This window comes from Phocoena sinus, chromosome 7 (assembly GCF_008692025.1).
Source record: "Phocoena sinus isolate mPhoSin1 chromosome 7, mPhoSin1.pri, whole genome shotgun sequence".
Taxonomy (NCBI): domain Eukaryota; kingdom Metazoa; phylum Chordata; class Mammalia; order Artiodactyla; family Phocoenidae; genus Phocoena; species Phocoena sinus.
In genome coordinates this window covers 9,785,000-9,806,612 of record NC_045769.1, presented here as the reverse complement: position 1 = coordinate 9,806,612, position 21,613 = coordinate 9,785,000, and the positions used below count along the sequence as shown (strand labels likewise).

The following is a 21,613-nucleotide window of genomic DNA, read 5'->3' as shown; positions in this document are numbered from 1 at the left end:
GATCTTAGTTCTCTGAACAGGGATCGAACCCGTGCCGACAGCAGTGAAAGCATGGAGTCATAACCACTGGACCACCACGGAATTCCCCTTATCACAATTTTTAGAAAATATACACACACACACACACATAGAGTTAAGTCTCTTTTGCCTTCTTCTCAGTGTGGAACAAGGATCACCAGCAGCATCTTTTTGATCGTTTTGCCCTCCCAGCAGATCTTTCAAAAATCAACTTGGAAGGATAATATATAACCCTACAAGCATCTTCGACCTCTGAATTGTGGTGTTATTTATACAGACAGAAATCAAAAGCAAATTTCTTGAAATCTTCCACAATTGTTTTTATTTTTTGAAAACAGTATAATCATCCTTTTCCATTAGCAACATGAAAAGCAAGTGAGGAAGTTATTTTACAGAGATAATTAGGCTGACGAGGTTTTTCTTCCTTGGGGGAAAAAAATAAAGGTTTCATATTCTAAAAGTGTTTCTTTAGAGATGGTAACATTTAAATGTCTTTATGGAAATGTCAAGACACCCTTTACACTGCCAAAGAACCTAAATCGGACTGTTTGAAGAAAAAGGAATTTCTTCCAAAACAGAAGGCTTCTGTGAAAATGAGACTGCCACCCCCTGCTGGTAATTAATTCGGACAAACAAATTAGCTCAGGGCAGCCCAGGGTCTAGAAAAATTAAGCTAGTCCAAAGAATTATTTTAAAATAAAATCGAAGATCAGAAGGGTGGGGTCAGAGTAGCCCCTTCTGGGGCACTGATTTTTATCACCAGTGTTCTGATCTTTGCAGGACTTGATCCTGTATATTCAGCTTCAGTCACTTTCTTAGACTTGAGAGAACAAAACAACCAACTGGATGTGGGGAGTGAGAAAGAGAGGTTAAGACGGCTGCCATGTCTAAAATGTGTGAGTAGATGATGCTGCCGTGAACACAACTATGACCAAAGGAATAACAGGTTTTAGAGGAAGTTGCCCAGTTGGATTTTGGACACGTTTAACTTGGGGCTCACGTAGCCAGGTCCATGTGGCAGTTGGGAAAATGAGCTTGAATAGCATAGAAAAAGCACTTTGGGAGCTAGATGCCTGGAAGTGATGTTGAAGTTTTCATCAAAGAAGAACATGGAGAGGAGAAAAAGAGACCAAGGCCGGATCTACGTGGATGGGCAGATGGACAGCAAGAAGCCCAATCGGGACTCGGAGCAGGGACGGAGGAAGGAGAGGGGGAAACCCCAAGGAGCGCGGTAATGGAAGCCAAGAGAGGACAGGAATCCAGGGAGGGCTGGTTAACAGTGTCAAAGGCTCTAAGAGCAAGAATGACAACTGGATAGGAGATCTGGAGGTCACTGGAGACCCTCAAAACCCTGGCTCTCAATGCGGGCTGTACTGCCCTTTAGAGGCTGTTTTGGAAATTGGGGAGGAGGAGGGATTGCTTATCATAACGACTGGAGGATTCTACTAGAATTTGGTGGGTGGGGGCCAGAGATAGTAAACACCTGGGAACATCTGGGATTCCCTTGCACAAGTGATGGCCTGGCACCCTCCACAACTCTGGACTGTTCCACTGACCATTCGTGTAGGCAAAACCGTTTACAACCTTCGAGGCCTAGAACCCAACTGCTTTACACGTACAACAGTTTTTAAGATATACTGAGTTTTCCTGGAACATATATACATATATGTATTGATATACTGGGTAAATCAAGAGAAGATTGTACTAAGAGTTGTTCCCCATTTTGGAATACCACTTCATAAGAGCAATAGCTCTTAAGTCACCAATAAAGCACACCTATATCAGCAAACAAAACAAAATAGAATAAAAATCACCTCTTCGGGTAATTTTCTAAACACACTACCCAGAGTACCTTCCCCTAACAGTTACTCATTACAGCACTCAACCGATTTCCATCACAACACTTATAAGGGTCTGAAATCATATTAACTTTGTTCTTTATCAATTATTATTTCTCTTCCTCCACTAGAATATAAGCTTGAAGGCAGAGGCTACGACTGCAGAGTTCTCAGTACAGAAAGCATGCTTAAATGATAGCTCTTGAATCAGCACCCCAAATGCCACTGATTAAATCAATACACATTTAAGATATGCCTATGATGTGCCAGAAGCTTCCAGGTACTGTGATTACAAAACTAAATGGCAAGGTCTCCAACCACAAGGGGTTTATTGTCTGGTAGCACGTGAGTGGTGTCTGCTTCATAACAGGCCCTTTACCTGTGTTAACTTGTTTAACCCTCGTGACAACCCAAAATGATAATCATGGCTAGTCCCAATTTAAAGATGAGGAATTAAGAGTCAGAGAGGTACATACTGGTCAGAATGGCCATCACTAAAAAGTCTACAAATAACAAACACTGGAGAGGATGTGGAGAAAAGAGAACCCTCCTACACTGCTGGTGGGAATATAAGTTGGTGCAGCCACTGTGGAAAACAGCGTGGAGGTTCCTCAAAAAAACTGAAAATAGAGTTGCCATATGATCCAGCAATCCCACTCCTGTGCGTATGTCTGGACAAAACTAGAATTCAAAAAGATACACCCACCCCTATGTGTGTAGCAGCACTATTCACAACAGCCAAGACATGGAAACAACCTAAATGTCCATCGACAGATGAATGGATAAAGAAGATGTGAAACATATACACCACGTAATACTACTCAGCCACAAAAAAGAATGAAATAATGCCATTTGCAGTAACACGGATGGACTTAGAGAGTATCATACTAAGTGAAGTAAGTCAGACAGAGAAAGACAAATACGATATCACTTATATGTGGAATCTAAAATATGACACAGGGGCTTCCCTGGTGGTGCAGTGGTTAAGAATCCGCCTGCCAGTGCAGGGGACACAGGTTCGATCCCTGGTCCGGGAAGATCCCACATGCCGTGGAGCAACTAAGCCTGTGAGCCACAACTACTGAGTCTGCACTCTAGAGCCCGCGAGCCACAACTACTGAGCCTGCGTGCCACAACTACTGAAGCCCTCACACCTAGAGACCATGCTCCACAACAAAAGAAGCCACCCAATGAGAAGCCTGTGTACTGCAACAAAGAGTAGCCCCTACTCGCTACAACTAGAGAAAGCCTGTGCGCAGCAATGAAGACCCAACGCAGCCAAAAATAAATAAAATGAAGACCCAACGCAGCCAAAAATAAATAAAATAAATAAATTTAAAAATAAAATAAAATATGACACAAATGAACCTATCTATGAAACAGAAACAGACTCACATAGAGAGCAGACTTGTGGGTGCTGAGAGGGAGGGGGGTGGGGGAGGGATGGATTAGGAGGTTGGGATTAGCAGATGCAAACTAGTATATATAGAATGGGTAGACAAGGTCCTACTGTACAGCACAGGGAACTCTACTCAATATCCTGTGATAAACTGTAATGGAAAAGAATACAGGGCTTCCCTGGTGGCGCAGTGGTTGAGAGTCTGCCTGCCGATGCAGAGGACACAGGTTCGTGCCCCGGTAGGGAAGATCCCACATGCCGCGGAACGGCTGGGCCCGTGAGCCATGGCCGCTGAGCCTGCGCGTCCGGAGCCTGTGCTCCGCAACGGGAGAGGCCACAGCAGTGAGAGGCCCACGTACCGCAAAAAAAAAAAAAAAAAAAAAAAAAAGAAGACAACGTGGGTACTGTAATCCTGAAATAGGCGCCCTGCCTCGAGTATACAGCAAAGGCGCTGAGCAACGTCACCCCAAAGGGCACCACTATCCCGAGTCACTGCTTCACACGGGCAGCTAAGACCACTTCCGGGAAAAACTCAAGTAGCCCCGGCCCTGAACTTCCACGATTAATTAGCCCCGCTTTCACCAGTGAGAAGTTCAAATACCTGAATTTTCCTACGTATGAAACAAAAGTCTCTTTACACTGGGCTTTTAAAAAACCTACTCTTCTCCGTTTCCTCAGCCTCATCTCCTGAGACTTACCTCTGTGCTGGATCCGGTTTCCTGCTTGGCAGTCAAACTTTGACTCACTGCTCAGTCTTTGATCCCAAACTGTGTTTTTTCTTTAACAACTGCCTGTTCTCTTCTCATTTCCTTAACACACAGGTGGGTGAATTTAGGAGATGCTCAGTCACAGTGGGTGAGGTGAATTTGCTAGGAAAAGCGGAATCATAGGGCAAAATAACCTTTGCATGCATAAATATGGAAAGTGGTTCTTTTCTTTACAAATGTCTGATTTGTACAAATACAAAAAAAAAAAAACGCCTGGAAAAATGTATTCCAAAATTGACAGTGGTTTTTGCTGGGCAATGAAACTGAGGGATTAGCTTTTGTATTTTAAATATGCCAGTTCACTTTTTCTAATTTTCCACAATAGAAATATGTTATTTACTTGTGTAACACAAAGGGATAATATAGATACTTTATGGGTATTTTATGTGTAGTATCACAACTCCAAACCAGGTTGCTGATGACCAAGGGAAATGATAGCTGTACTCTGTGTCTAACACTCGATGGGACAATAGGAGAACCGGTCAGATTAGGAAAAGTCTGACTTTATTAAGGGTTTTTTTTTTTTTTTTAAGTGGAGGGGAAGGAGATGAGGGCATTCCCATAGTGTATAGAGGGAAAAATCCAGTCTCCTTATAAGAGGACACTTTTTGAGACACGAGGGCTAGCCATCATAACAATATATAAATGATGACTATATAAATACACTAAATGTATGGTAGGAAAGCAAACAACCGCTACTCTGAGTTAGTCCTTACAAATAGTTAGCACTCTCCCGAACAAATGAAAGAATGTATTGTAGATGACACAGCTGAACTGGGACTATGCTCATGAAGGGCCTCAGAAGTCCAGAGAACTCAGCAGTGAACCCACTTAAACAGACGCTCTTGCGTATCTAAAGGCATTTTAACCTTAAAATTGTCCATCATCTTGGGAATGGTTGTTAACTGCGTAGATCTAAACATTTCTAGAAGTTTCCTCTTAGATCTGCCTTTAGAACTAGGTCACAAACTAGTCACACGAAAAATTCAGTCTCTTCATAATTTTTGAGCCTTGTCTTATGAATGTCGTTTTTGGCCATTCATGATGCTTTTGGCCACTAGAGGGTGGATTCCACCTATGATCTATATCAGTTAAAGGGAAAAAAATGTTACTCGGGAGGTTAACGAAAAGGGAAATGTGTTTTACAAAAGGGAAATATATGGCACGAGAGGATGCAAACACTTAAAGAAGAAATATTGTTTCCTTTAACAAGAAAGTTTAACATTCATCTATTTCTTTATAGTTTACAAATTCACCCATGTGCCCTATAAACATACAGCAGCTATGGTTAAAATTATCCGTGATAAAGTAGCCTATTTTTCTCACTGACTCGCTATAAAAATTATTTTTAAAAATGTAAATGCTTATAACACCATGGCTAAAGCACTAGGATTCAAGATGAAGTGTAACGACAAGATAGTATTTTCAACTTGATTTTAAAGATTATTGCGGTATGTGTGTTTAGTTATAAACAGTAAGTAACTTTTTTTTTTTTTTTTTTTTTTTTTTTGCGGTACACGGGCCTCTCACTGTTGTGGCCTCTCCCGTTGCGGAGCACAGGCTCCGGACGCGCAGGCTCAGCGGCCATGGCTCATGGGCCCAGCCGCTCCGCGGCATGTGGGATCTTCCCGGACCGGGGCACAAACCCGTGTCCCCCGCATCGGCAGGCGGACTCTCAACCACTGCGCCACCAGAGAAGTCCTATAAACAGTAAGTAAATTATTTTAATGGCATAATCTTATAACCTCATTGATTATCTAGGATGTTTATAAACACATGTAAAAATGGCTTGTAGTTGAGATGAGGTAGAGGATGAGGAGATCTGCAAAAGAAAAAGTAGGCATAAAGCCCTCACATTCTAGGGCTTCCCTGGTGGCGCAGTGGTTGAGAGTCCGCCTGCCGATGCAGGGGACGCGGGTTCGTGCCCCGGTCCGGGAAGATCCCACATGCCGCGGAGTGGCTGGGCCCGTGAGCCATGGCCGCTGAGCCTGTGCGTCCGGAGCCTGTGCTCCTCAACAGGAGAGGCCACAGCAGTGAGAGGCCCGCGTACCGTAAAAGCCCTCACATTCTAGAGGTTTTTAGTATGAAACAAACACACCAAGATGGACACGGGGCCCAGCACAGGCAACGGATGGGTGACAAGGCAAAATCAAAGAGTAGGGTTCTAATAGGCACCTTGGAAAGAAAATAAAACCTAGATGACTATTTTCACACAAGTATGTATGTTAACAAAGAGGAATTTTAAAAGGTTAAAGTACAGGGAAGTTTTTCAAATGTTTTATTCCTTTTAATTTATTTCACAAACTATGGTTAAATTTGATTTTAATTTGCCACTCACCCAGTGATCACAACATATTCTTTTGCGCCGTTTGCCCTCACGAGGGCGTGTGTCTGTGTTCATCACGCTAGACGGGTGGTCCACACAGTGTGGTCCCCAGACCAGCAGCATCTGCATCACCCGGGAACTTGTTAGAAATGCAAGTTCGCAGGCCACACCCAAGGCCTACTGAATCAGAAACTCTGCAGGTGGAGTCCAGAGCTCTGAGATTCAATAAGCCCACTACCTGACTCTGATCAGCACACTCAAGTTTGAGAATACCTGAGTTATAGAATAGCAATGCACACATCTCCCACCAACTTCTGATCCTCAAAAATGCAAGGAAATGGTAGGAGTTACGTATGGCAAGGGCTAGATATGGCATATGGTAATGCTTGGTAACAGCCATGGCCTCCCCTCAGCATATCAGTAAACCAACCATAAAACACACAGTCAGAACGTGCACCAGTCACAGGCATAGAAATAAACCAAGAGTGAAACGTGCAGTCAAATAACCTGCCAGCCACAGACACGGAGACTAAACAAAATTACACTCCTCTTGGGATTTGCTTCAGGGAAGAAAGCGATGCAAAGAAATCCCAAACCAACAGCAGATGCCAAATTTCAAGAGGAAGGCTAAAATGAGGGTAGGTAATAAGGGTATAGAGGTGGCAAGCATTTATAATTTCTCGCTGTGTGACTGGGAGTCACATATACCTGTTCAGAGGAGGAGAGATAAGTCTAAATTCAGATTAGTGAGCACAATTTTTCCCCACATCCTCTTATGCAGCTTCCTTGACCCATGGGAACAACATTTTAGCTGAAAAGAACACTATCAGAAAATGGCAGACAGAACTCAGAGAAACAGAGTAGAATGATGGTTGCCAGGGGATGGGGAAAACGGGGAGATGTTGGTCAAAGGTACAAACTTCCTGTTATAAGATGAATACATTCTGAGGACCTAAGGTAGTACATCATGGCGATTATAGTTAATTATACACTGTATTATATACCTCAAAGTTGCTAAGCATGTAGACCTTAAATGTTCTCACCACAAAAAAGAAACAGTAATTAGGAAGGTGTTAACTAACACTCTGGAGGTGATCACTCTGCAATAACATGTATCAAATCAACACTCTGTACACCTTAAACTTAAACAAGTTATATGTCAATTAACTTTCAGTCAAGCTGAAAACAATTTTTAATTTAAAAATTTTAAGAAAATGGCAATCTACAAAGATTTTTATGAACCAAAAATTGGGAAACATGATCTGACAAAGTTGTGCTGTTTCTAGTGATAACACGCAGTCTCATGGAGACACAGTTTGGTACCAAGGTGTCTGTGTGATGGAAAACAAAACTTGTGATCGGCATTTTTCCAGAAAATTCTGGTGCATGGACTCTGCAGTGCAGACCGTAGATGTTTTTCCCCAGGTATGTTTACTTTCACACTCATATCACTGGGGACATTCAAAGAGACAATGCAACAGTGCAATCTTCTAACTCTCTATTATTAGTCATCGCTATTCTCAAGTAAACATGCTGAATCTTAAAGATTGTTAAACAATATGGAAATGCGTCATAGTCATTCAAGAGTATTTTTAGAAGCACACACCTCCCACTTGGCCACCGTCCCCAAGGGCTGTAAACTCATAAGGGCCCAAGCTGACTCTCAGAGTTAGGACTTTAACTAAAGAACTTCATGGAGAAAATTAACCACCAGAACTGTACCTCGAGGCAACCAGATTACAAAGAAAATTTCAAAATGTAAATAAGTTGGAGTCAGAACTCAATAATTTTAGTAAATCCTCAATTCTATTCCTATTGCCTCTACTGAATGCATATTAAGGATGCCTAATAATAATAAGGCATTTATTCATTTAGGAGGTCATAAAGCAGTGGAAAGTCAAAGTTCTGGACATCAGAGCTATCAGGCAGAGAACTAAAAACAAAAGTCAAATATGAAGACGAAAGATTATTACACTTGCCTATTTGACGATTTTTTTTATAGCTAGCAAATTCAATTTTATTTTTTAAAACTCTTTATCTACCACCTGCATATCCTTTGGAACCCAGACTGTGTGTTCTGAACCCTGGCATGTTTCTAGACTGCCTCCCCTTCAGAAATACATAAATATTTGAGACCATTACTATAAAAAGAATAAAGTCAAGAGGCAAAACAGTCCCAAGACAGTGTTACTTTTAAAAATTATTTGAGATTATCTGCACCTCTGTTCCTCTTTGAAGCAAACGTAAATTTTGTGATTTTTTTTCTATTGGGAAATTTGATATTTTCAAACATATAAAAGCGCTGTGGAAGAGCAGTTTCTTTAATTAGGTGCACCCAGCAGACATCAGCTCAAGTGAAATCATGTCTCAGTTACAGGTAGCCCTCAGCATCCACTGTGAAGCCACTGAATCTGCAGTGAAACAAGACCAGAAGTGGCTCACCTACCTACAGCAGTTCGATTCCTTTGGAAGTCAAAGTCGTGCTGCCCTGTGCTGGGAAGTCAGAAACTATTGCTCAAAAGTCACTCGGACCACAATCAAGGCCACTCCTCAAGCATGGCTTTGAGGTGTCCTCTAGGAGCCCTGAAATTCGGTCCTACTCAATTCTAAGCCCAAAGCCCTTTCCTTCACACCTGGTATGAGAGGCAAGGCATGCCAAATTTCAATTCTCAATTTCCAAATTCCCAGACATTCTCAGCAAGCCAGAAAATGTTAGCAATCGGATCATAATAACTTCCAACTGCAACGCAAGAGTCAGTGGCTCAGTTACAAAACAGTTTTGAACAAGTTCCCATCTGACTTCCATGGCCATGGGCTTGATAAGAATTTCCTGAAATTATGTGTTGGCAGTGCTTCAAACAGAGCCATCCTCAGAAATGCACTGGTTAGTGACGTAAGCTGTTATCAGCTGCCACTTCCAACTTCCATTCCAGGTAAGAAGATGTAAAGTGATTTCCACTGTCCTCACTGACCCTGCCAATTCCTACCTCCCGCTGACCCTGCCAATTCCTACCGCCGGGAGGTAAATCTCATACCTTTTCAACAAGACTTCAGCCAAGAATGCATTCTGAATGATTTGAATTTGAAGTGCTGCTGTGGGGGCAGAAATCCCTCCTAATTAAAGGCCAGCTCATTAACACTTTCATCCATATGGATTAGGCATTTACAGCGAGGTTAAATAGACTGTGGATCGATTTTTAATGTCAAGAATCTCATCAAAATTCCTTATGCAGCACCAGCAAGTGCCTTCCCGCCCTCGTATTAATCCCTCAGGCCACTAGCCTAAATTGGAAGGCAAATATCACGAAGTCTCCCTGAACACGCCCCGAAATTAGAATCAAAACAAAATGGTGATGAAGAATGGTCGCGGGGGTTAATTGTGAACACCAGGAGGACAGGTCCCTTAGTGTCTGGCCGTCCGGGCAAGGCTGACTCAGCTCCTCGCTCCTGGGCAATATCCCCCCCACCCCCACATCCTGCCCTCCCAGGAACTTCCATGGCTCGGCCTTCCCCAGAGACCCTCCCAGTCCCAGCGACCTCCTCCAACCTCTTCTGCTGCTGCCTCTAGCCCCCGCCTCAGTGCGAGAATTCCCGAACACTCTCACCAATCCTTCCCCTTTCGGTTTATACTCTCGCCCCATCTATCTTAATAGTTCCCTTGACTTTCTCTAGCACCCACACACCAGGAACTCCATCCTTACCTCCCTGGTGTCATGCTCAGGACCCAATGCCGGTCGCAAATAACAACTATTTACTGGCACATCCACTTGGTTGGCCTGACATTCCCAAAGGCCTTCTGCACATTTCCCTGTTTCTCTGAGTTACCCAAGTTAAAGCCTCAGCAATATCTTTGACTCTACGCTCACCTCTGGTCCCTACAGTCACATGACAACCAAACTCAGATGATTCCACTCCTCCAACCGATTTCAGGTCCCTCCTTCCAGTTCCCACCACCGTTAAGTTCAAGACCTCACTTCCACTTGCCTGAGCTTTGACTGGTCTGTCTCATCATCTTTTCTTGACTGTAATATCTAATTCTATCAAAATAATCTTTCTGAAAGTCACCCAATCTTTCTTGAAATCACCCCATTCCATCAAAATAATCTTTCAAAAACACAGATCCATTCACATCCACTGCTGATGCAAAATGTTTCCAAGTCTTCATTTTCTGAACTCCTTAGCATCTAGATTCACCCCGATGTGCCCCAATCAGCATCTTCAGCCTTACTGCCCATCACTGCATCCAGTGGATCTTATCCTGCAGCCAACTGGATCTCCTGTTCTCTGAACTTCCCCCCACCCCACCCAGGACTTTTGTTCCATAGCAACCCTCCCCCATGTATAAACCCAAACAACATTTCAGTTTCCAATTCACTGGAAATTCTGACTGAACTATTGTTAATATGAAAATTCAATCAGTATTTTGAACATTTTAATCAGTTAAGTTCTGCCAATGCTCTCAAACCAAAGGCCACCAGGGACAAAACTGTAGTTGATGCAGTTGGGTTTCTTACTCATTGCCGCAAGGGGAATCTCGGGGTGTCTCGGGTCAGAGGGTGTTAGACGGGGCTTATTATAGGATTTGAACTCTGGCTGGGTGGTTTGGGAAGGAGTCACTCTGCATGCTGTCAGGAAGCAGGAGCAGTTCTACGCTTGAGTATTGCAATGAGTCTTGTCTATGGGTGGGAGTAGGCTAGAGCAAGGCTAAAGCTGTAACTGGCGAACAAGCAGCTGGCCCTCATTTGCAGTCAAAGGGGATGTTTGGTATTTTGTGGGTTGCATGGTGACCTTGTTTTTATCTGTACTTAGACAAAATTATGACACGATCTTGTTTGTCTGACTTTATCACGGCCTGTGAGTGACCGTGTCTGAGGTCGGTGTTCAGTGTGGGTGTTTACGTCTTTATGTGCAACAGGAAACACCACGGCCCAGCTGTGGTCACCAGCTCTTAACAACTCCAAGGCCTGCTTGTAAGTGTCCAACAAGCCCCCAGATGTCAGGGGCTGCTCTTCTCTTTCTCAATTCTTAGTGTCATCGTGATGGCAAGAGATTTAAACGTTTTCTTAGGTGAAGTACAGATTATGAAGAGCTGCTACTGCCGCAGCGAGGTAGACCGGATTCTATCTGGGTTCCCAATGGGGAGGGCAGTTATCGTATTTCAAAATATAACAGAGGAAGGGCATGATAATAGGGTTGGGATGTGGAGAAAGGAGGCAATATATTCTATAAAAGCAATGATACTCGAGAATAATATAATGTACAGTACAGATCGGGACCCTCCTAGAGCATGTTCAACGCAAGAAGTGACTTCATCTTAGTAAGCCTGGTAAGGTTTCCTAGTTGATAAAACACGAAAATTATCCACTGTACTTATCCAGGAAGCTAAATGCAATTAGGTTTTCATTATCAAGCTAAATGTTTTCATACCATCGTAGGTGTACATTTTTCTTTACTGCTGTTAACTTGCTATTTAAATCCCGACCATTAAGTCTTATCTTAGATTCTGTTTCCAGCAGACACTATCAGAGTGCTGATGTTGCTAAGTCTGAGTCTAACAGAAGGAAGCAATGCCAACTGTGTCTTTTAGGTCATCCCGACCAGAAATGCAGCCATAGGGAAGGATGTCAAAAATAGAGAAAACACAGTACCTGAGATTCTTATAAATATAATTTCCTTTAAAAAAATTCATTTGGAAAAAGTCTAAACATCCTTTCTTTTAATCTTCTAATGCCTTATACTATAAACTCCTTAAATAGTAACTTAAGGCACACTCTGTAATAGCAAGGTTCATTCAATTCAACAAACAAGGTTGGAGTAATAACTCAAGTGTATCAGGCAGGGGCCAAGACCAGTGAACTCAAGTGAACCACTTCCCTTCTTACCAGAGATTCCTTCCAGGACTGGTCAGCACCCAAATGGCATCTCCAGATGCCACCACTTCTTGGAGAACATATGAGACATCATCTTCTACTTTCAGGGGCAACAGCAGGTCCCAGGCGACTCCAGGCCCTGTGGCCCTGCTTCCCACAGTGTTGGTTGGACTCCAGGTTCTCTCTTTCTCCAGTCCTTAGGAGATTTTAATTTGTAATTTTTTTAGAGTACATGTGGCCTATCACTTAACACTGTCACTGAAAGATAACATTTCAGTGCTTACTCACTGCTGACATTTTATTATCTAATACTAAAATCCCATCAGAACTCCCTAGCGTGATAAGCTAAACATGAGGTTTGAAAATAAAGCACCTGGCAAATCTGATTTGCTGTCATCAAATGGCATTTTGTCAGATGGGAGCTAATTATCAACCTGACATGATTTCAGTCTGCTGCCACTTTATGCAACGGGGCCTGCTTGCTCTCGACAAAGAGGACCAGGCTTGCCACTCTGGAGCAAGACACCCAATTTCACCTACACTCGTGAGATTCTTCTATTATGCAAACTAGTGGTAAAGCAATTACAAGCTCCGAAAGATTAAGGATAGAAATTTCGCATTCAGAGAATTGTCATTTTCACCTCTTACAATGTAAATTCTTGCCAGATGTTAAGATGCCTTTTTTGTTTCACACAATGTCACCTAATGATCTGAGGAAGCAACCCCTCTAAAAGCAATTTTATCTCCCAAGTTCGATGAGAGAGCTTTGACAGAGCTTCAGGGCTCTACGCCAGGGGACTGCCTACTAAATGCAGGCATCCAGGAATGGAACACACCTTTCTTCAGGCTTTTCAAGGCTCCTTAGAGGCTGGGCATTGGCTTTATCAAGCTAAATGCTCCAAAGGGACACGAATGAAGGTTGAGCAGGGAACAGCAGAGGGGAAAGAGGAGCTTCAACAGGAGACACGTCACCCTTTTGGCTTAAGGAAAAGTGTTGGAATGAATCTCCATGGATAGAAAGAAACACTCAAGCTTACTACCCCATGAGAGGAAATGTACTGCATGTCTCTCATCTAACGCTCTTACACACGACAGAAGATCATGGTCAGCAAGAGGACGTGGTCAGTATCTTGTCCCAGGTCTAGTCTGTGACCCCAACTGCAGCTGAACTCACGAGCATCTAAGACATTATTAGTGAAAGTAAACACTGAGGCCCAGAAATGCCCTGTAAATTCCTACAGTGACAGTCAACGAGTGGGGATCTCATGGGTCCTTTCTCCCACCCTCAGCTACTGCTCCCTGGGTGGACAGAGAGACACTAGGCAGCATATTTTCTACTTAGGACCATGTAAGCATCTGCACAGATGTTGACAGACTCTACTTGGTATTACTAAAAAGCCACATGTATCTTTAAATAACCACATCCCATTTCAAGTTTTAAAAATACACCAACTAAATATAAGGGCAAGTTTAATATGTTTAAGAACGGAAGTCGGAGGGGAAGGGGAAGAGGAACAAAGCCGCCTCCCGGTCCTGTGACATGTAATTCTTCCCTTTGGGCTCCCTGAGGGAACCAGGACTCCCAGGAGACATGTGTGGAGGATGCTCTGAGGTTCTGCTGCAGATGGAGGCCAAGGGCATTATTATTACCCTGTGTGTTATGACATCCAGAGCAGGGCGCTGGGAGCGGCGTGCTCACGAGTCATGACGTGAGGAAGACTGTTCTCCCGGGACAAGGGCAGCTTATTTCATCTGCAAACACAAAGTGGTCTTGGGGCCCCACTTTCCCAACAGGCAAGGGCACCACACTGCCCGGGCTCCCCCTCAGCTCCCTGAGGCCACGGCACGTGCCTGCAAGGCACATGGAAGAACACTGGCCCCCAAGGGGGCAGCGGCTCCCATCTTCACACTGCCTGACAGGGGAGGACGCGTGTCCATGCAGAAAAGTGTCCTCGTGTCATGTGTAGGGTTGAAGAAACTCCTTCCCCACGAGGTTTATGCGAAACCCCCAAATGTTACTGGGATAGTTAATTTCACACGTGAACTTGGCTAAGCCACAGGACCTGAATATTTGGTCAAACACCAGTCTAGATGTTGTAGTGAAGGTAGTTTTTAGGTGAGATTAGCAGTTACATCAGTAGGCTTTGATTAAATCCATTGCCCTCCGGAATGTGGGTGGGCCTCATCCAATCGGTTGAAGGTCTTAAGACCAAAGACTGAGGTTTCCCGAGGAAGGAGGAATTTGGGCTCAAAACTGTAATGTAGACTCCTTGCCTGAGTTGCCAGCCTGCCAACTTGCACTACATTTTGAACTTGCCAGTCCTCACAACTGCCTGAGTCAATTCCTTAAAATCGAGCAAGTTCTCTCCCTCCCTCTCCGTCTCTCCCTCCCTCTCTCTTTCTCTCTCTTCCTTTTCTCTGGAGAATCTTGCTAATGCACTTACCAGGCAGATTCAACAGCCCCATCCCCTCTGTATTTTAGAACAGAAAGGAAAGGGGCACTTGGCAAAATATCAATCCCACGATTGTTTACAAAACCAGAGAATTAAAACGTCTCCATGAAAGAGGTTTTTCAATACCCTTCAAATGCTTAGCCGCTTTTCCCACTCACCCCTTTAGGTGCCTCATGAGTATGAGATGTGCCCCTTGAGAGTTCCAGACGAGGCACAGGACAGTGGAACCAGGGCACCTGGCTTGGCATCTGGACTCAGCCTGAGTGAGTGTGTGGCCGCCAACACGTGGCTGAAGCAGGAATGAGGCATTTCATACCTCGGGGAGATGCGGCTCAACAATATCCACCTGGCAGAAGGGCACTAAAAGGACCAGAGATGTGAAGCACTGAGCTCTGAAGCTCCCTAAATAGTAGCTTACTGTTATACAGAAGTTACTAACAGAACACACTTCCTCCTACCCCTCAACGGGGAGAGAGACACACACAAGGATAATTAATATAATGTTTTAAAGACCAGGAAAGGGATATTGTTGCTGACTGTAGGAACTTGGGGGAAGGAAAGCTGATTCAGCCCCAGAAGGGGAAGTCTGCAGGTGAGATGGGGTGACAGGGCAGCTGGCACCCCGGGTGGAGGGCACTGCCTGGGCAGAACCAGGAGTTAAGCAAACCAGGGGACTGGCCAGCCATACGGATGCGCCAGAGAGGGGGGCAGGCGGGATCATTGTGCTGAGAAACGTTCTGAAGACCCAGCTCCCGCAAGGATGCAGACGCGGGCAGGATAGAAACCAGAGGAAAGGAGGAGCTGCCCCGTGTGCGTTTTTTTAGACCACACCAGGAGGCTGTGCGGACACAAACTTTAACCAGGAACCACTCTGACTTCTGAGCGTCAAAACTTTCACAATAAACAATCAGCAATACCAATACAGAAGAACATTTGGAAAGTAAATGATGGAACTTTTGAACATTTACACAGGAAGTCACAGGTCCTCTAACACGGACTGCGCCCCGAGTAAGAATTTTAAAAGGTGATAAAATTCTGAATGGACTGCATTCTGCTTTGCATGCCCATTAAAATGAAAAACGTTCCGTTAACCTCAGAGCCCAGTAATAAAAGATACGTAATACAGTAAAAGCTCTGGAGTGACCTGTAGTCAATTGTCCAAAATACTTAAGCTGTTATAAGATTAAGCCTGTTTTTAATTTTCTTCGTTTTGCTTACTTGTATTTTCTTCTTTTTCTACAATGACTGTGAAATGCTCATGAAAAGGGGAAAGGGTGCTTTTCAAAGCCTGCCTAGGGGAAGTCTAAAAAGAAAGGGTGTCATACATGAGTGGGGTTCACTTAGACAGGTAAACCCATACAGCGGGCCAACCTGTGCTCAGATGCAAAAGTTAAAAGGCTTTGAGATTGGGGAAAGAAAGGACTTCCGGTCCATGCATCGTACCCACCTGGGTCACAGAGGCATTTATAGCTGGTGCCCACGCTGCGGCATGTGCCATGGGCGCAGGGGCTGAGCGCACAGAAGTCCACGAGCTGCGCGCAGGCTGGGCCCGTGAAGCCCGCACTGCAGCTGCAGCCGAAGTGCAGCCCCTCGGCGTAGCAGGTCCCATTGTTCTGGCAGGGCCCCGAGGCACAGGGGTCCACCTTCTCCTCACAGGCAGAGCCCAGGTAGCCTGTGGGAAGATGCAGAAGCGGGGAGGGGTAAAAAAGTTAAACCGCATTACACTTAATAACCAAGAAACTGGGGCTGCTGTTCTTAACTCTTCTCCACTGTGAATTGATTAATGCACAACCCAACAAGGTGGGTTTACTTAGCTTTGGTAACCAGGGGTTAAATTATGAAGCCCTGTGCTTCCATTTTGGTTGAAATACAACACATATGCTTGCTTAGATGTACAGATGTACAGGGACATACATATATTTATATGTATACATGTGCATGTGTGTATGTATAGACTAGAAAGATGCCAAAAATAAATTAATGGTGATTCAGGAAGGTGGGATTGGGGTCAGTGGAGGGATTTCACCTCTTATTTAATACACATTGCTGGGGGAATTTATTCCTTATTTTGTTTTAATAGATAAAGATATAATCCTGAATTTAAAAACGAAAACCCATATAAAATAGTGAACAATGACAAAATCTTTCTCCCATCTTTCTCCCTTTGTCCCTCACTCCCTTCTCTAGAAGTACCTACTGTTAGCAGTTTCTTTAATACATGCTTTTCAAAAATGTGGTTATTGTAATGAAAAACGAACCGTGGTGTAGTCATGCAATGCAATACTATTTGGCAACAAAAAGGAATTAAGTTCTGACATGTGCTCCAACATGGATGAACCTAAAAAACATATGCTAAGTGAAAGAAGCCAAATACAAAAGATCATATATTGTATAATTCCATTTATAAGGAATGTCCAGAAAAAGTAAATCTATAGATATAGAGAATAGATAAGTAGATGCCTGGGGCTGCCGTGGAAAGAGAAATTGACCAAAAATGGGCATGAAGGGTCTGCTAGGGTCGACGTAATGTCCTAATATTGGATTGTGAATTGTGGTGATGGCTGCACAATGCTGTATATTTACTAAAAAGCACCGAATTGTACTCTTAAAATGCATGAAATTTATGCTATGTAAATGGTACCTCAATAAGGGTTTAATTTTTAAAAATTTTAAACGTACTTCTTGTGCAGCTGATTTTTATTTTGTTTTGTATATGCGTTTCAGTATTCCTCAATTTAAAAAATCATACATACTCTTACTGTATAGCACAGGGAACCATATTACATATCTTGTAATGAACTACAATAGAAAAGAGTCTGAAATATATATATAACTAAATCATTTTGCTGTACGCCAGAAACTAACACAACATTGTAAATCAACTATACTTCAATTAAAAATTTGTTTTAATTGTACAGACATATATACGTGAATCTATAGGTCTGTGTGTCCAAGTAAGTGTTTAACAATACTTTGGTAAAACCTATTCTTTTCATATTTTAAGAGCAGTTTGAAAATTAAATGAAGACTATTCAAGTTTTAGAAACAAATTTAAATAATTTTTCTCATATACAGTTCTTATTCCAATATTCTACTTCGCTTTTCGTATCTAGATTTAAATTTATGTTAACCATCTTCACACAGAACTCTCAGCAATATTGTTAATTTTTGTTGTTCAGGATACAGTGAATATATAAAACAAACAAAAATAGTTCCCAGACTTTATCTAAAGCATCACTCATAAATTGTCATAATCAACTTGATAATTTTCTGTACAGAAATAGAAAAATTTTTTAAAAATGCAATGTTATTCAACATCTTATAAACTTCTCTGTAGCTTTGACATTTTAAATATCATACTAAAAATGTACCACACAATCAGTTTTAATAACACTTGAATTCTCCAAAGAGTCCCTTTGCAGCCAAGAGTGGTATGTAACTCCATCCTTCATGAGATGTATTCCATTTCACTCTGAATGAAAAGAACATACTTAAACACATTTCACCCTATGACAAACTGAACAACCAAGGCAAGTCCTGACCTCTCTCATCTTCTACTACCTCACCCCAAAAACAGGGCTGAAATTATTTTCTTCATAAAGTTGTTATGGGTTCTAAAATGACATATATCAAAATTCCTAGAACAGTTCCCCGTTCTAATGCTGAATGAATGAATGAATGAATGAAAGAAAAATGGTAATAATAAAAGCAACAGCAGACATCCACTAGGGGCTGAGATGCACCAGACCGTTCTAAGCCTTCACGTGCATTATTTCATTTAGTCCTGGGGTAACTGCATGATACAAGAACTATTAGTAGCCCCATTTTACAGATGAGAGGATGATGACAGAGAAATGTGAGGTATCCAGTTCAAGTCTACTTAGCTCGTGGGTGGCAGAGCTAGGATACAAGGCCCAAGCTCTTAATTCTCCACTATACTGCACAGAAGAGAAGTCAATAACGCCCAATTAAGAAAATGTTATGATGTGTAAACATAACAAGGACTTGTGTTTCTATTCTTTTTTTTTTTTTTTTTTTTGGGCTGTGTTGGGTCTTCGTTTCTGTGCAAGGGCTTTCTCTTGTTGCGGCAAGTGGGGGCCACTCTTCATCGCGGTGCGCAGGCCTCTCACTGTCGCGGCCTCTATTGTTGCAGAGCACAGGCTCCAGATGCGCAGGCTCAGTAGTTGTGGCGCATGGGCTCAGTAGCTGTGGCTCACGGGCTTAGTTGCTCCGCGGCATATGGGATCTTCCCGGACCAGGGCTCGTACCCATGTCCCCCGCATTAGCAGGCAGATTCTTAACCACTGCTCCACCAGGGAAGCCCCTGTGTTTCTATTCTGCTTGGATATTGGTGAAAGAAAAAACAAGAGACTTACCAATCAAGCCAAAATAAAGGAAAAATGAATTTTAGGAAAGTAATCACTCTACATTCACGTTGATATACTCGGTTACAAATATTAATATGATCCACATAGAATACTCCAAGTTGAAAGAATGGTGGATAAAAAGGTGAGGAGATGTGAAGGATCATGACTCTGGGGAGAGCCAATATTTCAATGAGGCCAAGAGGAGATGGAAAGCAAGCATGAATGAGGGCACTGGTCAGAGGCCACATCATGAACACCTTACATGCCACACTAAGGAGATTGCACTTCATTCTAAGGTCACTGGACGTCAACTATTTGCGTGGTTTTGATATGCTTAATTGCAAGCAACATGGAGAGTGTATTAGTGGAGTCTGAGACTGGAAAGAGGAAACCAGGTGTTTACTAGAGTAACTGAAGTGAGAGGTCATAAGGACCAATTTGTAGCAATAGGGATAAAGAATGTGAGGCAGATTGGACAATTATTTTACAAGTAACATAACATTGTTAGTTCAGGGACCAACTGGATGGTAGAAGAACCGAAGAGCGGGCAGGGCCTAGGGATACAATGTAACAGGAGTCAACAACTCAAATGCCAGCAGGAGTCCAGCAGACCATGTTGATGAAGGAAGCGGGCCAACTGTAAGGCAGTAGGGAGTGGCAGGGACTGTGGCAAACTGGAAAACTCATGGCCTTCCAAAGGGGGTGGCCACCACCCCCCTGCAGCCAGCTGCTGCCATCTGAATGTGAGGCCAGTTACCAGATCTTCTAAATTTTCAAGAAATATCTGAAATCCAGATTCTTGTTTGAACCCTTACTATTTTAAAATGTTGATAAGTCATTTCTCTGGTAAATAAAACATATCTGAGGGCCCTGTTTATGTGGTTTCTCAGTGTGACTTAATGTGAAGCACGGGCTTTGGAGCCAAAAGGAACTGGGTTCAAAAACCATCTCTGTGCACTAAACTGTGGGACCGTGGGCAAGTACTCAATCACCCTCATCTGTTTCATGGAGTGGAGATAGTAATGCCTACAACATATGGCTTTTATGAAGCCTAAATGTAAAGGTCTATGGCAAACATTTGGTACAGTGACTGGCAAATAGTCACTGTTTAATAAGAAGTAGCAATAATTGCAGTGTGATTCCCAGATTAGGAAACAATGTTGGTGGTGTTGTTACCAACTGCAATGGAAAATACAGGAGGAGATTCCCTGGGGAGGCTTATGATTCCCAGGGGAGGAACAGACAGACAGATGGATAGGTGGATGGACAGACAAATGGATGGTTAAGTTTTAAGAAAGATAAGAGGAAAACCAGGAGAGGAAGGTGTCACTGAAAACAATGGAAAAGAGAACATCAAAAAGGGAGTTGTCAAAAATGTCACCGAACTCTGCCTAGAAGCCAGGTGAGCTGGCCCAAGACAGCCCGCTAGAAGACAGGAGACCTCATGAATCAAAGCAAGCCAGTCCAGTGAGGCCACCCAAGACCAGATAGCCACCAAGCAATCTGGCCTGTGACCGGCTGAAATACAGCCCAAATTGCCAACCCACAACAATCATGAGCTAAATAAATGATTGTTGTTTTTACCACGAAGTTTTGAGGTGGTTTGTTATGCAGCAAAAGCTAACTGATACAATGTAATAGGAGACACAGCACTACATCTAAATAGTAATGTGGGCCAGAAGGAAACTGTTGTTTTGCTCTGCTTTATGTAAAAGACTTGAAAGAGGAATTGATTATGTACTAGAAGAAACTTTAACTAAAGAAGGAATCAATAAATCCTTGTTGAATATCTAAAAGGTTCACTGCTGTTGAATCAGGAATCCTGCATTTTATTACTATTAAAATTTCCCTTTTCTTACCATTTCAAGAAAATAGAAAAACAAGATGAGATGCAAATAATATTTATATTTTCAGAGAATCCTAATATACCTCAGTATATACTGAAGAGAGAAGACACCTTTGACATATTATCCAGTCTAAAAATATATAATGTAATATAAAATGCCATTCTGTTATAAAGGATGATGACAAAGCAAAAATGAATTCAAGGTGTATCTCAATACACTTTATGGAGATGCATGTGATATAGGGTGATTATGGGATAATTTTCCTAGCTCACAAGATTATTAATGAACATTAGAAAGGGGATTCACAGATTAAATGCTGAGCCAATTTTCAAAATACTATTTGTTATGGACTAAATGTTTGTGTCCCCTCAAAATTAATATGTTGAAGTCCTACCCCAAAATGTGATGGCATTAGGAGGTGGGGTCTTTGGGGGGTAATTAGGATTAGATGAGGGTGGAACCCCCATGATGGAATTAGTGACCTTGTAAGAAGAAGACACACCAGAGCTTCCTCTTTCTGCCACTAAGGACACAGCAAGAAGGCAGCCAACTGCAAGTGAGGAAGAGAGCCCTCACTAGAACCCGACCATGCTGGCAGCCTTATCTCAGACTTCCCAGCCTCCATAACTGTGACAAATAAATGTCTGTTGTTCAAGCCACCCAGTCAGTAGTATTTTTTTATGGAAGTTTGAGCTGACCAAGACACTGTTACTTTGATCAGCAAATTC

The 21,613-nt window shown here is 42.8% G+C and overlaps 1 protein-coding gene across 1 annotated transcript in view; it reads right to left on the bottom strand.

Moving 5' to 3' along the window:
- DNER (delta/notch like EGF repeat containing) overlaps window positions 1–21,613 on the bottom strand; it is a 324,602-nt gene that overhangs the window by 54,287 nt on the left and 248,702 nt on the right. Inside the window, exon 10 of the mRNA XM_032637757.1 lies at window positions 16,119–16,343. Within this exon, the coding sequence (XP_032493648.1) occupies window positions 16,119–16,343 (225 nt within the window). The remainder of the gene's footprint in view (window positions 1–16,118; window positions 16,344–21,613) is intronic.